Consider the following 24,012-nt stretch of genomic DNA (forward strand, 5'->3'; position numbering starts at 1 on the left):
GAGACTCAACAAAATAAGAACATTTTTTTGGATAGCAAATTTTAAATTACCCCTTATAGATTGACTATTTTTAAATCATTCCTTTATTTTTTTAAAACATTAAATTACTTTTATTTTTGTTTAAAGATAAGGGAATAGAGCTGATGAATTTTTTTTACAAAAATAGCAAATAAATTAAAGTTTTCGAAAGTAAAAATCATTTCAAAAAAATCAATTCACAAGAAAATAATCTAAAATTAATCCTTTTAACACAAGAAAATCTGAAAATGGAGCCTCTTACGATTTTCCATGTCAGCATCAATGTCTCTATTACAGATAAGGTATAAACAGTCTTCAATTAGGGCAACCTAGTATTTTTATCACCGAAGAGAAGCTTCTCATTTACATTTGCACCACTTTATTTTTTTCCAATTTTTTTTTTTAAATATATTTTACATGAATATGAACCGAACCCTTTCCCACCTTGATGCGAGCGGAGTTCAGTGAGCAAACCTCTTATACCGCCTCAAGAGATTCATTTTGCCAATTGAACCAACTGGCACGTGCACATTTCCACCATGCAAAATTACGTGAAAAACGCCTGGAAGTATACTATGCTAACTATTGAATTATATGAGCACAAGTTACATGGGTTAGTGGAGGATCTTGTCATATCGAATTCTATCGAGTAATATATGAACTCTGCGATCAAACTCCAGCAAGGATGAAATTATGATCTGCGAGCATTTATGCATCGCTGAAATGGCCTAACAAAGTAGACTGCCAAAGGAGTCTTCGGAACTGGAATCATTTTTCCAAGGACAGCAAGAGGCCAGCTGTTGAAAACAAGGGACAGTCAAGAGTTATTCACGATTACATGGTGAAGAATTCAGAAACTATATTGAAGAATCCTCCTCATCTTAAGTGAAAAAGTACAAAAGTATGATAGTAACTGCTAATTTATATGATAACTTGTAAAGGATTCAAGAGTGGTGCAAGGAATCAAGTGTCCTCAAATACTTTTGGTTTAAAAGCAAATATTTGGGATCAGGCAAAAACAATCACAATAAATCAACCTAAATTTTGACATTATAAAACCCATCGTGTCTTAACCATAAAAGCTGTATTGAAAGATAAGAGAGAAGGTATGTAGGAGAATACATGTAAAAGGGACACATTTCATTTGCGTACAACAGCAACTGAACCCACCTGAACAGGCCAATACCAATGGATGCAAGCCATAGCTTCCAATCGAGTTTCACAGTTTTCGTGAACTTCCCAAGAAATTCAATGATAATTATCTGTTTTAACATTTAACAGAGACATTCTTAGCATCAAATATTCACTGGTTTCAATGAAAAACCAAATGACTGCTCACCTGAAGTACAAAGGTAATTCCGATTATGCCCATAAAGAGGTAGTTTTTTGTAACTCCCGTGAAGACATTGATTTCGTCAGGCTTTCGAGCATTGAACTCATTGAATATCTGTATTTTGGGCAGTAGCGAATAATGCTTCGAATTTTATAAAAAAAAATGCCAATATTTTATAAAAAAAACTTGATTGACATGGAAATGGAAAGACATTACACAATCAAGTGTTGGGGAGGGTAGACTGTTCCATATATAATCAATTATGCAAAAGCAAAATGGAATATATTACAAACACGCATTAGCTACTAGTATACTTACTTGAGAGAGGACAAATGCATTGAATATCATGGTATTCTTTACGTCACTGGCATGTTGTCTCCTTTCACCCTCCAAATGAAGAATACTAGTGCCCTTGAAGTTGAGCACAAGCAGGACAGTAACTTGATACAAGGCCTGCAATGGTGAATTAGAGATAATGACGTTTTCGCAGAAGTATTTATTGCCCATGTTCTAATGTAATTTAACAAGTCTACCAATGACTAAGGCTTAGAAGAGACCACTTACCTGTACAATTAAGTTCCTCCACATGATGTTTGTTATAAGAGGCTCTCTGGGAACATAAAAGAAACAGCAGTTAAAATCAGACAAACAAACATAGTAAAATCCTTCACATAGCCTCTTAATTCGTAGTTACAAAAATAAACTCAAGACAAATGGACACTCATTAACAATCAAAAAAGAATATGACCATACTTTTTTAGGCATGCCTGAAAGATGACAAAACAAAAACTAACAAGACGTAATGAAAAAATAAGAATGTGACTTAAGAACCTCTTCTTATTCTTTCCTCCCAAAAATTCCCCATAGTTGATTACAAGCATAAGTTAATTGAAAACCTTTTCCTGCCTGAGTCAATGTGCCCATGTTCGTGTGCACCATCAAAAGAACATTTGATTCATGGCATTATGTTCTAGTATTATCACATATACTAGATTCGGTCAAAGATGAAGGGTCCTTCATTTTTCTACTAAATACTCTGTTTTCTGCCAAAACCAGTAACAAACTTCTATGAAACATAGAGAATGTTAGAGGTGACCAGAGGAAAAAAGAAAGGAAAACCTCAACTTAATAAAGTCATAAATTTGATCTAGAGATTAAGAACTAAAAATTACTGATATTCAAACATAATAGGTAAAAGCACCTTTCGCACCACACAAGGATAAGAAAACGCATTAATGGAACTAAAAGCAAACTGAATCTATTGAAGAAAATCCAGACAAGCAAGTAACCACCATTTGACAACAGCTGATTTGAAGTTCACACCTTCAACATCAAATTCAGTCATCAAGAAAAGCAGAGAAAATTGAAATTTTCTCTCTTCAACATATTCCTAGGTTGGTGGGCAAACTTTTCCAAAGGTTTTCAAAGCCAAATGCACAAAGGTGTCTCAAAGTTGAGTGAATTGATATATTTCTTCAAATTTGGCCTAATTAGAAACCATAATAGTTCCTTATTAAAATATTAGAGAACAACTTGAAGCCCTCAACTCGTGAAAACTTCTCATAGTCACCACAAAAATATATGACCCGTTGACAGCTGCAATCTACAAATAGCCACAGGGAATCTATTGACACACAATAGCAATCAAGCAGATTGATAAACACAACATATTCGACAGCATAGAATGACATTATATACATTAACGAGTATTAAATTCAAAAATATATGAGCATACTAATGAATCTTGAGCAAAGACAACTAGTTCTTACTTTCTGCCAACTGGCAGTCTATGCATAAGGTGGTCTGTTGGTGGTTCAGTAGCCAATGCTAGCGCTCCGAGTGTATCCATTATAAGGTTAACCCAAAGTAGCTGTAACAGCAAATGCAGTAAAATTCATCATCAGAAAGGGACACTATGCAAAACATTTCAACTGTAAACAACAATCCACAAGATTCCAAAACCAAATATACATACGAAGATACTAACAGATCTTCCAATATTCCAGTATAATACTTTTACCACCCTTGATTTCATCATATGAAACTTTCCAAGCCTATGACTGATTCTCCAGTAGCATACAAAAAGGAAATTAAGAAAACACCCCTTGGCTTGAGACAAGACTCATGCAGCAAGTATACATCTTCAAAAATTACAATAAGTAAACAATTCAAGTAATTCCATCTTCCTGTTATCAGCATTTCAGTGCACGAGAAGTATTATCATAAAAGACAGAATTCAAGTAATTCCGTCTTCCTGTTATCAGCACTTCAGTGCACGAGCAGTATTATCATAAAAGATACAAAAAATCAAGGAAATTCAATTTAAGGTTTGCTCCAATGTTGAAGATCAACACGATAGTAATAGAATAAAAACCAGACTTTGTTAATTTAGAGGAGATGTAATGAGAAAAATAGCAAAACTACTTGCTTATAACTAAAATTCCTAGAAAGTTTTTATTATATGTTTTTCTTTCATCCCCAATTCTTGGTTCTGCCACATTATTGCAGAAAGATTTAAGAAATACAACTAAATTTGGAACAAACAATCGTATCAAAGAACATAAAAACTCAGAAGCCAGTCAGTAGAGGAATATGGAGTAATAACCTGTACTGCATTCAAAGGAACGTCACCAGAAGATATTGCAGCCACAACGTTAATTAGAAGGGCAGCAACATTAACAGTCAGCTGAAATTGTATAAATTTCTGAATATTGGCAAAAACAGAACGCCCCCAGCGAACAACCTACAAGGAATAGACAAACTCCTCATATTAATTATAGAATAATGAGACATTAAAAATAAGCCAATCAATAACGAGACATTAAAAATAAACCAGTCTGCCAGATTCAACAGGACAAAGATAAGGAAAAAGAAAAATAAGCAAAACATGTGCAAACCTTCATTAATCACCCTTAGTTATCTGCACTAGGATTTTCCATAAAGTAGCAAACATATATAATGTCGATAAAAGAGACCGCACCACAGAGAAACAGAAGCACCGCATTTAAAGTACATATATTTATGGAAATTAACACTATGTACCATGTTTCTGGTCAAACTTCTCAATGCTATATAAAACAATTAATACCTCAAATTAACAACATTTACCATGTTTCTGGTCAAACTTCTCAATGTTATATATGACAGTTAACACCTCAAATTTACTATATCAGTCTGTTTTACATGATAGGCACATCAAAGAATTTCAGACGTATCAAGTATGCTGACAAGGCCAAGACATAAAAGAATCTATCATATTATTGAGACCAAGAAATATTCAAAGGTCTGCTAGTAAGGCAATTTGCATGATCAGATACTATTACTGCAAACACCAATATTCATAAGTTAAACATGGCAGTTGGCTGATTCAAGGCCCCTAAAGGAAGCTAAGTGATCTTATCCATAGGGTCACAGTGAGGTACGGGTTCTATAGAAAATTGCAGCATCTGTAACATTTGGTGCCAAAATGCTCAGGGATCTGAGGTCCCTTCAAAAACCAAGCTTATTAAAATTAGATTATATTATCTACCATAGGAATGAATCATCATCTTCTAGACCACATTCTTGCAGCAAGTTCACAGTAGTTATCATCACGTTAATTTTTAAAGCATAGGCACTTGCGATAACAATTGTTTTCTAATAATTTAACGCATGACTCTTGCTGTGGTTGGTTCATATAATCAACTTTTAAGCTCATTTGAAAATATATGAAAAATTATTAAATTAAAGCTAAATAATAGAAATCAAAATGAAAAGAATACAACAAAGGCGTTAGTTGATGAAAACTACCAACCTAGAACTCAATGGTTTACGCATTGTTAATTTACCCCTTGACCTAAGCTTAAACTTGAAGATGGGACCTAAACAATAGTATTTGAGCTTAAAACTCCCCTCACATGCAAGGCTGAGCAGATTAACAGGTAATCACATCGATCCAAAATCAAACAAAAGCAGCACACTTCACTCTGAATTAATTATAGTTTCAATAATCAATAGAATATGTGTTCAAGGGAATTTGTACAGACATGGATAAACCTACTCCGATGCCATGTAAACTTATGAATTGACCTAAAGGCTCAAACTTGAAAGGGCCAAACAACAGTATGAAGCTTTAACAAATATAATATAAATTATCATAGGTAATGCCAATTATCATAAGTTTTCCTTCTCATAATTTTACCCTTTATGCGGTCAATATAATATGCGGTCAATTATCATAAGTTTTCCTTATCTTGATAATTATGATTTTATAGCATTATCATAGGTAATGCCAATCACAAGAAGATCAGGCTTGGTATTGATTCTTAGCAATCAAAGCTCTAGTCTTCAAGTATTAGACAAGAAAAGTTTTTAAGACTCTAAAATTCTTAAATACCATTGCAGAATGCACAAATATATAGCTATGAACCAATATTTCCAGATTGCTCGAAAGATCATACACCATGTCATGTGGAAGTTTAAAGTTCAAATTGCTAGCATAAACTTGCCTCAAACTTGAGCATAAGCCTCAAGACTGAACTAAATATCAAATATAGAATACATTTTTTGCTAAGAGGCAAACAGGAAAGCGTAAGGTGTAAGGAATTTTAAACCCATGCTCAGTTCAAATGCAATGGAAGACATTTTCTTAAGACAGAATTTAAACATAAAAATTATTCTGTAAAAATTAGCTACAAGATAAAACTACTTTTAGTTCCAGAGAATAAGAATGATATAGCATCAAGCTTCCAACGAAGAAAAGGCTCTAACACGTTTACTAACCTTAACAACTGAAGCAAAGTTATCATCCAAAATAATAATATCCGAATTTTCTTTCGCAACTTCAGTCCCTTGGATGCCCATGGCAAGACCTATGTCTGCCTGAAATACAGAAAGGTAAAACCACATTAGCTTGGATAAAGAAACACCATGTTTACATGATAGAAATTTGAGCAAATAATGGTGCAGAAGCTAGAATCATAGTCCGAGAATGCAGCACAGGGGGCAAAATAAATAAACAAATAAACAAATTGCCATTCAAGTATAATAACCTCTCACAATGACAATTTCCAGGCAAAGAATGTATCAAAATCTTTCCCATTGATCATCCAATCTCAACAGATTTTGTCATGTTTAAGTGAATCACTTTTTCCATATTAATACTATCGGTATTCCCCAGTAACTGTCCATATCAACACATGCATGCCACACTTTGAACTATTTCAGATACCAACTTTGAACACCATATACCTCATCCACGAACATTATACCTAACCTGGATGCATCTTAGATTGCCTATCAAGTAGTAACTTTAACTTGTTTGCCATGAGCACTGAGAATCTCCAACGCAAGTAAATGGACAAGTATAGACTTTTGAGAGTATAGGGGAGTGCGCAGACATGAAAGCATAAAAGGAAAACAACAGTCATGCACCTATAATCGCAACGTTGATGGATTTTAAATAAAAAATCCATGTGCCAAAGTATAAAGTAATTATGATCTCCCAGTGCTTTACCAGACATCCATGCTTCTAAAATCTAGAAGTAGATGTATCCTAAACTTAGTAACGTGTAAATATCTAAAAGTGAACCTGAAATCTCCAAGTGAATTAGCAGAATGGAGCTTGTGCAAATACTAGATTTATTGATCTACCAGATGCATCCTCACAATATTTGTAAGTATTATAAAACCATGAACATATCAAACCTCACAAATTAAAAGTCATAAACATAATAAACCTCATGAAGTGCAGGAGCATCATTAGTGCCATCTCCTGTCACAGCAACAACATCCCCTCCCTTACGTAGCGCTTGAACAAGCAAAAGCTTGTCATTAGGAGAAGACCGCCCCATCACCTACAATGGGTGCAAAAGTTATTTAGGTTATCCATCTTGAAGCAAAATATAAATATACACACGCAAATGATAATGCTATAAAATCATAATTATCAAGATGAGAAGGAAAACTTATGCTTTATTTGTATCTATAATTGATGTACATCACAGAAAGTTCATGCTGTTTAGAACATACCGTTATTTCCTGGGCAACTTTTTCTCTTTCTTTGTCCGATAACGCACGGAATACTTTTCCTTCAATAATATTAGGATCGTTAGCCTCTGCATCTGAACCAAGTATTCCACACTCCAAAGCTATTGCTTTTGCCGTCTGAAGATTATCTCCGGTGACCATTCGTACCTGTGGTTTCAGAAGAAATATGATCATAATCAGCCATTCTGCATGAAATTTATGATCACGTAGTTTTACAATCAACAGTAATCACTACAAGTTAACTTTGACATTATAATACAGAGAAATACTGTAACAGCATTATAAAATTGACCGCATAAAGGGTAAAATTATGATTAAAAATCCACATCCACAGACATAAAATAGAATGATTATTCACAAAAGATAAAATCCGAAAGCCAATTTTCAAATATAACAAGCCACCTTAACCCCAGCATCTCTGCATAATTTCACTGCATCTTTGACACCTGGTCGACAAGGGTCCTGCACATAAATATCATGAAGTCATTAAGTACATCTTCATTTATGCAAAAATAAAGATGAATCTTTTTACAAGTTTACAAAGTAGTGCACAAAGTAGAGTTCAGAGACATTAACGAGTAACCCACTAATAGATACAAAGAACAACCTTTTTCATTAAAATGTAAACTTACCAAGAAGTACAGAAACAAAGTAGTAACAGGAATATTTCAAATGATCAATGAGTGATAAGAACTTTTCTGCTAAAAAGACAACATAGTTTGCATCATAACTGCAGAATCTCTGAATGAGATATGCTAGGGCTTTGCTGATCAGCAAAAACCTACTGGTTGGGACCTAAGTCCGCAGTGAGCACAGTGAAAACAAGAATTGAATGTTTAAGGAGTTTTGACCAACGTGAACTGCTTATCGACAAAATTACAATGCATTATACAGAGTACATGATTAAACTTAAGCCAATAAAACATTTTAATTCTGCTAGCAGCTACAGGATAACACTGGCGTCTACGCTGCCAGAAGAAAAGGCACTTTGAACCTTATAATTCTACAATTCTGGTTTCTGGCATTTTGGCAGCTAGAGGCATTTCTAAGTAGTTTCCAATGATCTTGGGATGTTCCCAAAGCAGAAACACTTACAACATCGGCAATAGGAGTAAACCTCATGGAAACCAAATAAGAACAGAAAATAGGCAACGACAGAAACTCCAACATTTTGCTTTCACTAAGCTTTTCTGAAGTGAGGGTAGCTGTTTTCCCATTTTTTTATCTTCTAATAACAACTGAATCATGGAGCATAGAAATAAAATTGGGAAATAAGAGAATACATCTGATGGAAAAATAACCACAACAAACAAGGTAATAAAGATTTTTCAAGAGACAATGCACATACATGTCAAAAATGTTCGGACAGATATAAAGACAAGATAATGACATAGAAAGATGCTTAAGCTGACAAGAGTCCTCAAGTTATCCAATGAAAGATGTGACACATTTGAGGACTAACCAAAAAAAGATGACTCCTTATGAGTAAGGAGTATAACAATAAATCAGAGGATAAACTTAGGAACCTAATAAGCATCCCCAATATTAACGATATTGCAACTTAGTGCAAAACAAGATAGTACAATATCCAACACTCCAAAACAGAAATAAACCATTGGATTATTACTAATTCAAAATTAGGGATGGCAAAATACGGGCCTGAGCCAGGTTTCTCCAAGCCCAGGCCCAAGCACACTTTAGGGGAAGCATAAGGGCTAGGCCTGGGCCAAGCCCATTGCGGGCCTGGGCTTCCATTTATTTTTATAATTTTTTTAATTGTTGTAAACTTGAAATGAGCTAATAATCAATATTGAATTAAAGAAAATAAATATTTCAAAATAAAATAATAAATAAAGAAAATGAAGCAAATAAAAGTTTAGAGATTTAATTTTTTAATACTAGATTCTCTATCAAGCACCCTCTTATTAATTAAGAGTTAAGAGATAGTTGAGTGTTATAATTTTAGGTTTTTTTAATCATTATTAAGTTATGAATTAGGGATTTAAGTTTTTTTTTTTTTTTTTCTATTTTTTAAAATTTAAATTTATTGTTCTAATTGATAAATTTATTTTTTGAAAAAATAGAGGGCCGTGAGCCAGCCCGGGCTTTTTTGCCCACCTTATTCAAAATGATTGAAGATTGAGAGAAGAAATTAAACAACATTGGAAAATGATTTCAAGATGTATACCTTTATGCCAACAATGGCCAGCAAAATAAGCTCCTCTTCAGGCAATGTCCATTTGTCTAAACTCTCTTCCTCAGTGGGAACTTCATCCGCTTCACATGACCTATAAGCAATGGCAACACATCGCAAGCTTCTTGCAGCCATTTCATCAACAGCTGCTTTGAAGAAATCCTGCAGAAGCATTTAAAGAAAATCATCATCCAAAAGCTTATTCATAATTTTGAGAGACTAATTTATTTCTCAAAATTTAAATCGTATGATATTTTACTAAATTATGTTTGATGTATCTACTTACATTGAATATGCAATACATCATTACCAACATTATTTAATTTACTCTGATAGTGCAACAAGCAAGCAAATATACCAATGACTAGTATGATTTATATTGAGAATAGGGGGAAAAAAAGACCTCATGTTATCACAGTATGTTTTGCTAATACTGACACGAAGCACAGCATAAACCGCTATGCCAATATGTAGCATGACAAATCAATCTTAGGAAAACCATATCGAACTTTCATTCAACAATATTCGTAGAAGAGATAAAAGGAATGTAAATTAGCGTTAAAAAAGTATATTAGACCAATATGATTTGCAAACACAAAGTAACATAAATACATACGTATGACAAGAACAGGTAGACGCTCTTGCAAAGAATGCATTTTGGTTGAAATCAACTAATAGAACAGGTATTCTTAACATTTTGACCATGTCATAATTAATAGATTATACATTTAACTTAATCTTTAGTCCAATCTTATAATTTCAAAATTTTTACTTAAGGATGTTTGTCTAATGACAATTATTGTGTGAACCATATTGGTGCAACCATAAAAGTACATAACTAAAGCTGATAATAATATCATTCATAAACATAGACATTCTAAAGGACAGCCCGTCCCATTTTAAGTTCACATGTACTTCATAAAATTTCTGCTGCAAATAAAAAGGGAACAATAACAATAACAACTATCTCTAACCTCATCGCCATCAATGGACTGGAGCTGACCATCTGTGTCGAGATATTTTGTACATGAGGCCAGAATCATCTCAGCTGCTCCCTTCCAATGTACATGTACTTCAGAGTTTATCTGTGATATGTTAAACAATGAAATAAGAATGAATAAACTAACTCTAGAGTTGCACAATGTTAGTGGAGGCACATAGAAACAGCGAAGCATATATAAGCAATGATACTAGAGCTAACCCTAGCTGCCAAGGTTGTTGCAGTGCAGAAGTATCAGAGACAAGGATATAGGAGGCAATTAAATAACGTCTACAATTCAATATGGGGTCATATGGATATTGAACAACAGGGCCTTTGAAACCATTTGCCCGTCGTGATAAAGTGGTGGTGTTGTTACTGTTACCATTGAAATAACAACAATAATATATTGGGGAACTTACTCGGCATCATCATCATTTTCCTAAATAAGCATTATATTGAGATAGTTGCTCTACCAAGCTATGGGTCTTAATTTGAGTTTCCCCAGTTCTAATTCAAAAGGTCAGGACTTACCCTTTACTCCTACAATCATCTCAACCACATTGATCTCTCTTGCTTTACTGACTGAACAAGGTTACTGAATGTTTCAACTGATGTCATTAAAAATTTGAGGATGTATTCAATATGGTACAAATTTCAATCAGTAAAATAATTCTCTCATCAGAGCTCAATAATAGTAAGAATTTGTTGTCACCAGTTCTAATGAATGCTATAAGAGAAGAAGACCCACAACCATTTGAATTCTAAAAACCTGTTTTTTCACCTTTATCCTCCAGAATTCCAAATTAACAGCATGGAGATCGGTATAGTGAAGATTAATGAACTGCTTGTGGCAACGGATTTGGATAGAATAGCTTAGTGCTACGGGAAAGACAAAGGATAACTATGAATGAGGAAAGTCTTCAAAGTTTCCAGATATCTCACATGACAGAGTCACAGAGAGAATTGTCAATATGACTAGTCACTTGTTTATTACAAAACTCAACAGCTCGAATAGTTTTGTACTATCATAGACATTGCACAGAAAGGGCATATTCTTGACTATGGGAGTAGGTTCTCCTAGGTTTATGGTAAATCACAAGTATAAATATAAGTGATCATGAAGCAGCTAGTCTGTCCGCAATATCAAAATACTAAAACAGAAATCATTTAGTGCTTGGCAGCTATCTTTAGAGCAATGGATGCAAAAAGAAACACACTAATGAGCTTTTAGTATAATTTTCACCATAAAGAACCTGAACAATATTCTTCCCATCACCAAATTTAAATCATAAAGATGATAGAATGAAGCCATTACACGTTTTACTGCAACACCACCTCGCTTTTTCTCTGAGTTGAAGGGGAAAACATGGAGAACTGTTGTCTCTGATCTGACTCTATCAAACTTCATCCCCAACTGCAACAAAAATTTCAAATAAGTTAAAACCACTTTACAACAAAAACATATTCAACAGACACCAACATAGGGTTGAAAAGGGCACCTTGACTGCCCAAGAGAGAATAGCCTTTTCAGTTGGAGATCCAGAAACCTCAACTGCTTCACCATCCTGCAAAGCAAATGCATTTAATAACATATTTGATGCTTGAGGGTTTATGAAATAATAAGCAGTAGAATATGGACAATGGCAAAAGGTCCCAACAGGAAGCCAAAAAAATTAAGTCCCCTACATCAAAGAAAGAAGAAAGATCAACAATGAAGTCAACACTCTTTGGTTACCAATGTTTCCGCAGGGAAAAGAAAAACACTCAGAAAATAACCCCACTGCAGAAACAGCATCACACTACAGAGGGAGAAAAGAGATCAATGCATTTATTAGACAAAGGTAGAAACTTGGGTCACAACACGACATGAAAATAGTGGATTTAGGTTCACATAAAATGCAGCCATTAATAATTGTGTCGATATCAAGCCACCATTTAATAATCATGTCATGTTTGAGATCAAAATCCTTACACTTGAATCTGATTAATGACAAATGATTTTTCATGCATCCATGTCACATCAACCCACTTATGGCAGAGATCCATTTACAATTCAATTAAGAGTACTATTTTTCTAACTGTATTTAAGCTATTAGGTAAAGGTTAAGGATTACAAGTAAAATTTACTGAATCAGTTAAAATATGTTAAGCGGGTAGAATTCATGTTAAACTAGTCAAATCGTATTAAGCAGGTTGAACATCTCAAATTGTGTTTATTCCAATTAAAACACAAAATGACATGTTTATTAAATGTGTCCAACTGTGTCGCAATATCACTCGTTCAAGATTGTGTCATATTTGTGATTGGAGTTTTGACGAGATTAATTAAAATGATCATGTCCTTGTTGACCAAATTTTTGTAATACCCTTAAAATGACAAGATACACAAATGATGATTTGCCACCCCTACAAATGAGAACCTAAACAAATAGATGCAAAGCTTTCGCTTGCTACCATAATGAAAATTTATATGTAAATACACACACACACACACACACATTTACCTTGGGAACAAAAACATTGCCTGTAGTGTTTTGTGCAATACCCTCACTTAATAGAGAGATAACTATTGAGTGCATCTGTGAGGAGTCATCCGGTGGATTTATCTTCTTTCTCCCAATGAAAGCCTCAACCACTGTCATCTATATATAAGACAATTACACCAATCAAACCCAGATATTTGAAAACATTTCATAACAATGTGCAAGAACACAAGAGTGGGAGAAAATTATCCAAGTAAAAGCCATGAGATATGGGGAAAAAATGAGATAGAAATAAGAGATGAACCAAAATATAGAATACATTAACTTGAAAAATACAAAATATTAAAGAACCACAAAGGAGGAACAAAGTTAATCTAATAATTTATGTTAAACTTACCAGCTTGAAGTTTTAACGGAACTCAGTTCCCTCCCTAAACCTTTGGGTGTAAAGTGAATTCAGCTAATACATCAGGGTGATACCAGACTGAACATTTAAGGAATAAGCTGAAGGGTTATATGTTTTAGGCTATGCTTATATCCAAGGCATATTCCAAAACCATAATTCTTTTATACTAAATCTTAGAGTTGGCAGCAGCATCAATACTTTATACAATTAAATACAGCTCTTCCTTCCTAGTGTAAAACTCACCTCATTCAAGGTCAACGTTCCGGTCTTATCACTGCAGATTGTTGTTGCAGAGCCCATAGTTTCACATGCTGAAAGCCTACGAACCTGCAGATATTTCTGTTGTCAGGCAAAGAAACTCTGAAAACAAAATATTGAAGCAGAAGCAATGATAAAATAAAATAGTTGATGACAAACAGATAATGATACTTGCCAAAGCCTTATCTGCCATCATTTTCCGCATTGAGTATGCAAGGCTGTCATAGAACCAAGTACAAAACAAAATTAAAATAGATAGGAGACTGGAACTGTTCTTTGATGAAGTAAAAGGGATAGCTAAAACTTACGTCAAGGTAACAGCTAAAGGAAGCCCTTCGGGCACTGCAACAACTACAATGGTAACCTGAATGGCTCTGGAGTTAGTCTACAAATAATTATTACAAGAACACAGAAAATATCCAGGACTCCACTTACAGCTATTTATCCAGGACTACACTTACAGCTATTGTCACAATCTTAATGACTCCATCAACTGCATCGCTAACGCTAGTGCGGCCTTTAACAAATGCAGAGCTTCCATCTTCCTTTGTTGTATGTCCAGTAAAGAATCTAAGAGTTCCAAATCAAATTGAAACGTGTAAGATGGTGTGCAAATCATGCAACACAACAGCAACTTCTTAATGAACTTCAACTTACCTAACTAAAAGGACAGCAAGTACCAAAAATGCTACAGCAAGGCCAACTATACCTATGAAAGTTGCCACTCCATTCAATCGTACCTGTCAAATTCCATAAATATCTAAATATAGCCACAAAGTGTAACAACTCACAAGTGAATTAGCTTACTATGAAAAATAAATAAATAAATGACATGAACCTGCAATGGAGTCTCTTCACCATTATCTTCTGAGATACTTGCCATCAGTAATCCCCATTCAGTATTGATTCCAACACCAGTTACCTGTAGATGGTTCAAATAAGATAAATCCTCAAATGAAAATAATACCACCCAGGCCATGGAGGAAAGACAGTAGTAAAAAGTAAACAAGTGATAAACAACAAGAAGACTCCAAGGAGAGTCCATGGAAATTTTACTGCAAAAATCTATCTACCAAAAACAAATTAAAAGTTTTAGGTTACCCTAGCACAAAGCATGAAATTCCTACAAGAGCATGTAGAATAGATGTCACATAATAATGAAAGGAATTTTACTGTCTAGTCGTGTGTTTGTTACAGCACATGTAAGACTGATGCAAAATCCTTTAGAAATCTCACAACTCAATTTTTTCCCTCTCCCATATGGCAGGTCAACTACAAATTTATTCCAAATCTAATGGACAAAGGAAATTTGTGCTATTAAGAGCACAAGCCAGACTATCACTAAATGGTTAATGCATCAGATAAATAATAAGAACACACATGGTGTAGCAGAAAACGACAAGTCACCTCCAAAGTCTTAAACCAGTCTACCAGTCCAAACAAGGCATCACCAGAAAAGAAAAGATCAATATTGAAAAAGAACTAAGACAATGCTACGAGGTAGAACAAAAACTTGCTGAATTCAATAACCAGTCCACAACATTACTCTATGATCACCAAAACCAAACAACAGATAAAAACAAGGTCTGTGAACATACATGATGACCAAAATCATGAGGGATAGGCAAAAGAAAATAGCATCATAAAAATTTTACCATCATGGTACCAACACCATCAGCTACTTTGCAGCCAGACATCAGAAAAGGTGTTTTATGATCCTTGCGAACCTACAACATACACTGTCATTAAGAACATTAAAGGTAAACCATAGGAAGATTACTGTACAAACTGATACGACGAACTCACAATCTTGCTTTCACCAGTCATACTAGATTCATCAATGGCAAGAGAATGACCAGTAACCAGCACTCCATCAGCCGGCACCTAACCAAAGTGTTTAATCAGTTATGCATAAACTTTAATTGGTCCTTAAGAACAAGACTTGTGCTGAAATACACCAACCTGATCGCCAATTCTGAGAGGTACAATTTCACCAACAACAACATCAAATATAGAAATCTTCACTGCTTTACCACCCCTCATGGCCTAAAAAGATTTTCCGATTACATAATTGACATATTAGCCCAAAACTAAAAGAGAGGAAACAAAAATAATAAAAACAAACATTTGAGCACACACCTCCAGTTGTATATTTCGTTTTTCCTTGTTTAGATTTTGAAACTGAAGAGATTGACGATAATCACTAATTGCTAGTGAACAAGTAAAAATGAAAAGAAGATAATTAGCGTATAAATGGAACATGTTTCTTCTTAGAGGAGCCTATAATGAGCAAATAAATACAGAAAAAATTGTCTGGAACTCAAGCTAGAAATGGTACGGATTGAAATGGCAATGGATTCAAGCATGCCCAATCTCCTAATCAGGAAAGCACATTAATTAATATTATTACCCCAATTAAAAAAAAAAATCTTTTAGAAAGTGAATACTATTTCAGTTTCCTTGCTTAAAAGCATAAGCATTTGGGTCAAGCAATAACTTAACATGGTCTGTTGGAGTTCCCTCATTGTTAATAAATTAAATTATAGTAAGTTTCAGTGTGTCCTTAAGATTGAGGTGAATGTGCACATGAGGGGGAAATTAGTGGCAGAGGGATAAAAGAGGACAGATGGTCATGCACTTCAGGCAATATGCTTCTTGAATCTATTCAATTCCGTTTAACTCTTCATCATGCGTCCATTTTTCTTGTACAAAGGTTGAATTGGAAGTCAAGTTTAATTGCATAATTTAATAAGATGAAACATCAAATTCAATTAAATGTTTTCCAAACATTTATGGTTCTAATTTCATAGGTTAGTTGAACTGATCATCAATAATTTACTATTGATACTGAGTTTAATTTGATTTCTTTGACTTTATATCCTTCGCATTGAATTAGATACATAAGATGCTTCGGAATTATATTATTTAATGAAAAGAACTACACAAGATTGTCCCAATGTAAAGATCTTTAGATGATAGTAGATTGAGTTCTTAAACATCATTCAATCTTGAGAAAGATAATTTACTTGGAAAGCATATATTAAATATCAAAGGATTCTAAACCAAAGCAACTGTTATTTCATAGAACTCATTTTGTTAACATGCATACATTTTTTGCTGCATAATTATGTTAATCTCCTTTTATTAAATTTAAATTTAGTTTCATGAACAAGGTTGGGACTAAATTAATTTGGCATCAGGTAAGGCTTTTTAACTTTTTTAGCAATCCCTAGTTGGACCCCATTACAACCAATCTATACTCAGATTAGTTATTTAATTTGACAGCAAATAACATAAACAAGGTAAGTATGAGAACATCAAATTCAATACCTGTAACAACAATAACAAGAAAAACAGCAAAGGCAATGCTCGCCCCATCGTACCACCCTTCTTCGACACCCTAGGAAAAAAGTCAAGAAATATAAGGTGAAAAAAAAAGAAAAAAAAATGTTAAAGAAGAAAGAGCAAATAAATAAATAATCTGCAAATTAGCTTTGGGGTGTGGAGGGGGAGTATTTTAATTGTCTTTTCAGAAGGACGAATATTTTAACTAAAATTGAAACAAATGTTATTCATTAACGTCATCCAATAAAATGGTGGAAACATTTACTCCAAAGAGTTTATGTTGCCTGAATCATTTAATTAATATATTGCCACCTACTCGTGTGTGTGAGTGTGTGTCTCATACATATGAAAATTCTTAGGTGTAGATATCCATACTTTACAAAAAACAGATTTAAGCAATACAATGTCGTTTTGCTCTATGTTGATGCAAAACAACATTTGTGTTTCTTAAATCCTCATTTTATAAGTGTGGAGGTCTACACTACACTAGAGAAGAGCTATATATTAGAATAAGAAATGTGAAAGAGAGAAAAAAATCAAACCAAAAAAGAACTTAAATTTTTCGTCAAGATTTTACAATCAAAAATTCAAAAGGCTTCACAGTTTTAATTATTGCGCGTAATTGATTTTTGTATCAACCCATACAAATCAATAACACCACTTAATTAAATTGACTCACCCCAGGAGGATATTCAAACATTGAATCAAATGCATTTCCTTTGGGATACCAACATTCGAATGTCAAAAAAACTAACTTCCTTTCGTAGAACAACCTTTTGACTGTCTTCCAATTATTTGAAGGCAAACATGACATAATAAAAAATAATCAAAATTCAACTACCAACATATTACAACAATCATGTTGTTGTTATCTTAGGGCAATTTCATCCAGTATTATATTTAAAACTCTTTCTACTCATAGCATAAATCTTACTAGTACTTACTTTCTAGTTAACTTTTCAGATTCAGATGCAGCACATTAACTTGTGGCAGGGAATAATCAAATCCTAGTTGTACATTCAAAGAATTGCAAAACACTGTATCCTCATGCATTAAAACACAAATCACAAGTGTACTAACATAACAAAGGGTGAAAAACGTGTTAGTGCAGAAGCTTCCTCAAAAACCAAAAAGTATTAATGAAAAACTCATCTTTCAAGGGGTTAAGGTACGCATTAACATTATTGCAGCTAAAATTTCAAATAAATGTAAGGACAAGAGAACTAGAACACCTCTGTCTTTATTCCCAGTGCCAATGAAGCTATGGCAGCTACAATCAAGATTATAAGGGTTAAATCTTGCCAAGCCTCCCAAAGAAAATTCTGTAAGATAAGGCACAATAATGAATAGCAGGAAGCAGTATAAACCTGGCAGAAAATAGCAATAGATGAGAAGAACAACAATATAATATCAAACAATACCAAGAAACTTCGCCCTTTCTTCAAAGGATATGTATTTGACCCAAATGAGTTCCTTCTATTTGACAAATCAGTATCATCACCACTAATTCCCTTCTCTAAATTTGTTTTTAATAATTCTGATAACCCTTTAACCTGATGCAGGAAATGGCCAAGCATTATGTAAAGTATGTTGAACAACAGGGTGAAAAACAAGAAAAAAATCCATTCTTAATTGCCTCACCCCACCATATTGCTCTAGTGCTGAAAAATTATGATCCCTGGTCACTGAAGCAAGTTGTTCAAGTCCAATACCAAAATCACCAGAAGGAGCTGGTGGAACAAGTGTACCTAAAATCAGAGAAGTAACTAATTTACACATAAAGCATATGCAAGAAAATTCAATTATAGAACGTGAATTCTTTCCAATTCACTGAATACTAGTAAGACGTAAAAAAACTGAAAAAAAAAGGAAATTAATATGTAATAAAGAAAACTGTAGTCCGTCCTAAGCTCATAACAACATATCTGCAATCATACTGATCACCAACCCAATGTAGATAATGTTAGTCTTACATAATTACCACCATGAAACATAATCTCTTCCAGGCCACCAAGCTTAATCAAATACAATCATGCATGGAAGTCATCAAGATAACTGTCGATGCAGTTTTGCAGCAGAAGGAAGGATAATGCAATAATAATTCAGTACTCCAAGAACACTGAAAATACTTTTTTGAAAGGAATCATTAATTCTACCATGAAAATAAAACCATTGATTCACATCATAGTAACTGTCTCGATAAGCAATGCCGCATTTTATTGCACCCTAGAAGAAGAATATTTCTCAATTATAATTATAGCAACTTGATATGAAGGATATTTCCTAAAATACATACCGATTTGTTTTTCCCCAGCCAATTTGAAAAGAACTGCTGCCTGATAAAACGTCAGAAATGATAAACCATCTAATTTCAGAACCAGAAAAATTATTCACATAAAAGCAAAGATAATTAGATAAGAGCATTACTCGTATGACTTGGGCATGGGCTCTAATCATCCTTCTTCTCTTCTCTTTCTCTTCTTCCTTTTTTAAGTCCAAGGTATATCGAAATCGACGAGAAGCATTTAGCACAAGTGATGCTTGCTATAGGGAAATAGACTACTTTAGTACAAACTCCAAAAAGAAAATTTAAAACAAAAAAGTTATCTCAGTCCTAAAAAATTAAAAGGTAATATAAGCATATGAGCAACAAATAAACAATGGATTACCACAAGACAACCAAATTGTTAGTTAAGTTAGTAATGAATAGCTATAACCACAGCATCAATATCATAACTGTATCTAATCTCAAAAAGGATCCCAATTGCTTCGTACTTCAAAGCAGAAATAATATGTCCATCTACTGCCATGGAGCTCTACAATCAGCTTCATCTACAGAAAGTTAAATTTTGAAGATAGTATAATAAACAAATGGTTAAAAATTGTCAAAACCCAGCAAACAGGGGAAAAGTTAATGATCCGCCCATTTCTAAAGGTTAATAAGGTAAAATCCATATAAAGTAATACTATCTGCAGTAATAACCTCCTTATAGTAAAATAAAGTTCCACACTTGATTTTGTTAGATTTTTTCACTAAATAACAAACATAACAAATCTTCTAATTTCACGATTAATCATTCCAAATTGGTAAAAGCATATAGTCATTACAAATAAAACCTGTTTAAAATATTTCAATCTTATTGTCGTAGTACAAATTATTTTGTCTGTTTCATTTTATATATTGTTATTGAGAACATTTTTAGGTACTGGCTATAAAAGTTTAGGTATTCTGTCACACGCCAAGAGACTAGTTCAGAAAAAACCAACATGCAAAAGATCTATTAATATGTCCATATATCAAATGTAATAACATATCAAAAGTAATATACATTCTCATTCACACATATAATCTTTCGACAGGTTTTACAGTAGTTGGTGGAGGTTTTTGAAATTAATTATCATTCCTAATAGACATATGTATGAATAGCAGCAATGACCGACCACCTATGTTCTACGAAGTAAAAAGTAAGCAGCAACATCCTGTAGAACTCCATAAACATTATTGGCAGACAAACCATACAAAAAGTCAAATGCCTAAGACTAAGTCAGTTGCACTCTCATTAACTAGAACCTCTGGCATTTCAAATTACCTACTATTCCATCTGGCAGAAACATCTTAATAGCAATGCAGTACATCATTTCACATTTACTAAAGATCATATCTTTAGACAACCCAAGAAAATCTCCTTCATATGGAACCCAAATCATGAAATTGTCAAACAGCCCTGTCTAATGTAAATTTATCAAACCACATGCACATCAGACATCATAATGATTGCAGAAAGCACAGTAATCGGTTATTTTAGTATACTAAAGCTGTCTATAAGGAGATCCCAAGTAACTGGATCAAATGAAGACATATGCTAGCCATGATCTTCCATGAAATTTCCTTCTAGAAAACACATTATATAATGGCCATACTCTGATGTTATTAAATTCCAGATGCAAAGAGAGAAATCATTCATTACTTTAGATTTGATGTTCAAGATGAAAATCAAAGAGGTAAACTGCAACCACTACTTCCCAAGGATTTATTGATTTATCCTACCAAACAGCCAAGATTCATAAGAATTCTCCATATAGTTATGAAAACAACCAAATGACAGTTGATCCACAATAGAGTTGCCAATTGAATTTTTCAAGTTACGCCGGGCTTTAAACCAGCAATAGTTTCATTTCGTTAATAGCATAACATCTCACATCATACAAAGCTTTCCTTTTCAAAGCCCTTTCTCAAACCCTATATGCGGTCTACAAATATTATCTATTCAATGTCCCTTCTTCCTAATTCATTGGTCCAAAGTAAAGAAATTACAAGATAAGCTGAAAATTTTATTCAAGAATGTAAACAATATACTGAAGCCGGAGTCTATGCCTGTTTCCTACCCAACAAAGAAGCTAACTATCACCTTCTCCATATGGCATTTAATAATTAGAAAAGCCCCTTAGTATATGTTTGTAACTGTTGTGTTTCTCCTTAATTTTGAACAAAGTAGCTGTAGTGTTTAGTAAACACCTACATTTGGCAGTTAATGAATTTTCTTATGTCCAACCACTTATAATTGCAAGTAGTCATTAAACTAACAGCAGTAATTATTCATCCCATCAACAAAAGCAAAGCAGTCAGATACGATAAACACATAATGAAACCATTATCATCGACTTCAACACAGCTTTCTAATATCCAATCAATTCATTTCAATGCCAGTCACTTGAATATTTCATCAGTCTATCACATACAACGCAGCCACACAATTCAGTCAAATAATTTCTTCACAAATGCAAAATAACTAGAGAATTTCTCAAATGAGTAACATCGCCTCACCAAAAATCAATTGAAATTTACAATGAACAACAAACCTGTAACTAATTACATCAACTGTTTTACATGAAGCAAAATTTGTAAGAAAAATGAATAAATTTCACCGCATGCAACGCAAATTAAAATGAATGGCGTTTTGGAAAATTTATTACCCTCCATCGCTTGAGAGACGCGACGGGCACGTGTTTAGCCTGAGCGATATCAAAAGGATCAGAAGAAACGTCATCTTCCAACACGACATCGGAACCGTCGTTGGAAGGACCGACCTCGACGTCACGTGGCGACAATAATCCGTTAACCGACGACGTACTCATTGTCGTTTTCCAAAATGTCCCCGTCCGTCCGTCTATCCAACGACCACCAGGCGAGCCTTCTTTATATGTATTTTCAAATAAACAATGCCAACTAATTAACAAACCAAGAATTACAAAGCGAAAAATGCGGATGATTCTGTTATGCGATAACAGCTGAATAACAGAAAAACGTGTGTGCGTCAGTCAAGGATGCTCGACAAAAACCGAAATTTGAGAATTTTTCTTTATTTCATATTCGAAAAAAAAATTGTCATTAAAAAAAAATAGATTTCTAATAAAAAAATATATATATATATATTATGCAAGTATGAAGAAAAGATTTGTAGGAAGTTGCCGCGAAGTTTCCCGCTTAATGTTGATGTACCTGGTCTGGTTTCATGAGAGCCGTTGGATTAAACGACTGTTTGTTTTCTGCGAAAGGAACGGATAAGTTTTTACTAATATCCCTGTAGTTTATATTAATTACAGAATATCTACAGATGTAAAACTATTTTCATTATCTACTTGGACACTGACGTCAAATTAACTGATAATATTGTACATCACATAATTGTTAAATAAGTAAAATTTTATGATATATCAAATTTTAGTAGGAATAAAAATTATTATTTTTTAAATAACATGGCAAGTGAAGAAAATAAACATAATTTTTAAGTAATATGGAGGAGATATTATCAATTTGGCCAACATACTCTTACGAAAATGACTACATTTATACCATACAATATATTGAAATATAAGGCTTAGTATTTACCTACTTGAACTTCTAGAATTTACCTTCTTAAACTTCTATTATACATGTTACTACTTGAAATTATTTTTCTGAACTGTTAAGAAGTATGTTCGCATAATTATTTTTGTTCATATAAGTTTTTCCTCAACTTTTTCTTTATTTATGTCAATAGCTTAAGGTAATTGGGTTGTATTGATTTTAGTAAAAGTTTTAGTCCACGAATACTTTTACATCAATATAAAGTAAAATATATGGATAAAGCTCGTTGAAATTTAGGGTCAAAAAATGCTCTAAGAAATAAGGGATGGGGATATTTTCACCTCTCTATTTTTGTAAATTCATCTCACTTCTAGAAAATAATTACAATAAATTCACAATATTCTTAAAAATATAAATTAATAAAAGTTTTGTATAGTTAATGTATTAAATCCTTCTATTAATTTTTTTTCTTAGGTTTTTTGACCATCTTTGATCATAAATTTTAATACAAATTTTATTTTATTATTTTATTATTATGATATAAAAAGACAAAATTACCCTCATAGAACATGAGCTATTGTATCTAATAATTTAGGTATTTAATTTTACGAATTATAATCTATTTTTTTAAATAAAACCTAATTATTATTTCACTACCCTTACGTGTAAATGACATGAATTTAATAGTTTAAGAATTTATATGAGAATTGTGCCATAAGGACACTATGTTAATTTAATTAAAAAATAATAATCATACTAATAAAGTAGTATTAGAAACAATGAGTTTGGTACAAATTAGAAAAATATTGAAGTTAAAGTAAATTCTTGATAATTTTACTTTATAAGGGTAAAATAGTCAATTTAAACTTATATGAAAGCAATCTTTATAATAAAATATGCTAAAAAAATCTAAATCACAAAAAATGTGAATTAAGATAGATTTAGTTAATTAATTCTCCAAAGTTCTTGATTTAAAAATTTTAGAAATAATGTGCAACTGTTATAATTACATTTTGAAAATGGGGTCAATTTACAAAAATTGTGGGGTGGAGATATCATCACTCAACAATAAGGGGTCGGTCATCGGTGGTGATATTTCCAACCCACAAATTTTTTAA

The 24,012-nt window shown here is 33.2% G+C and overlaps 1 protein-coding gene across 3 annotated transcripts; it reads right to left on the reverse strand.

Moving 5' to 3' along the window:
• Nucleotides 1-214: 214 nt before the first annotated feature.
• LOC102606832 (calcium-transporting ATPase 9, plasma membrane-type) lies at nt 215-22,441 on the reverse strand. 3 transcript variants are annotated; one of them, XM_006491977.4, is made up of 33 exons: nt 22,021-22,441; nt 19,474-19,590; nt 19,343-19,382; nt 18,688-18,794; nt 18,468-18,599; nt 18,279-18,368; nt 17,032-17,101; nt 15,841-15,911; nt 15,664-15,747; nt 15,508-15,585; nt 15,357-15,428; nt 14,540-14,623; nt 14,359-14,441; nt 14,163-14,271; nt 14,010-14,065; nt 13,877-13,919; nt 13,687-13,770; nt 13,059-13,196; nt 12,054-12,119; nt 11,870-11,968; nt 10,547-10,657; nt 9,567-9,734; nt 7,781-7,840; nt 7,361-7,525; nt 7,069-7,185; nt 6,113-6,211; nt 3,957-4,094; nt 3,121-3,221; nt 1,916-1,961; nt 1,670-1,804; nt 1,358-1,465; nt 1,189-1,280; nt 215-815 (listed from the first exon to the last, which is right to left on the reverse strand). In XM_006491977.4, the coding sequence occupies exons 1-33, from the start codon at nt 22,180-22,182 to the stop codon at nt 710-712; spliced, it is 3,231 nt and encodes a 1,076-aa protein (XP_006492040.2). In that variant the 5' UTR covers nt 22,183-22,441; the 3' UTR covers nt 215-709. The 3 variants fall into 3 exon arrangements, with proteins under 3 accessions (XP_006492040.2, XP_052300941.1, XP_052300942.1); XM_052444981.1 differs by lacking the exons at nt 19,343-19,382; nt 19,474-19,590; nt 22,021-22,441 and having other exon boundaries at nt 18,693-18,794; XM_052444982.1 differs by lacking the exons at nt 15,841-15,911; nt 18,688-18,794; nt 19,343-19,382; nt 19,474-19,590; nt 22,021-22,441 and having other exon boundaries at nt 18,468-18,526.
• Between the last annotated feature and the right edge of the window lie 1,571 nt (nt 22,442-24,012).

Source organism: Citrus sinensis, chromosome 7 (genome assembly GCF_022201045.2).
Source record: "Citrus sinensis cultivar Valencia sweet orange chromosome 7, DVS_A1.0, whole genome shotgun sequence".
Lineage (NCBI taxonomy): Eukaryota > Viridiplantae > Streptophyta > Magnoliopsida > Sapindales > Rutaceae > Citrus > Citrus sinensis.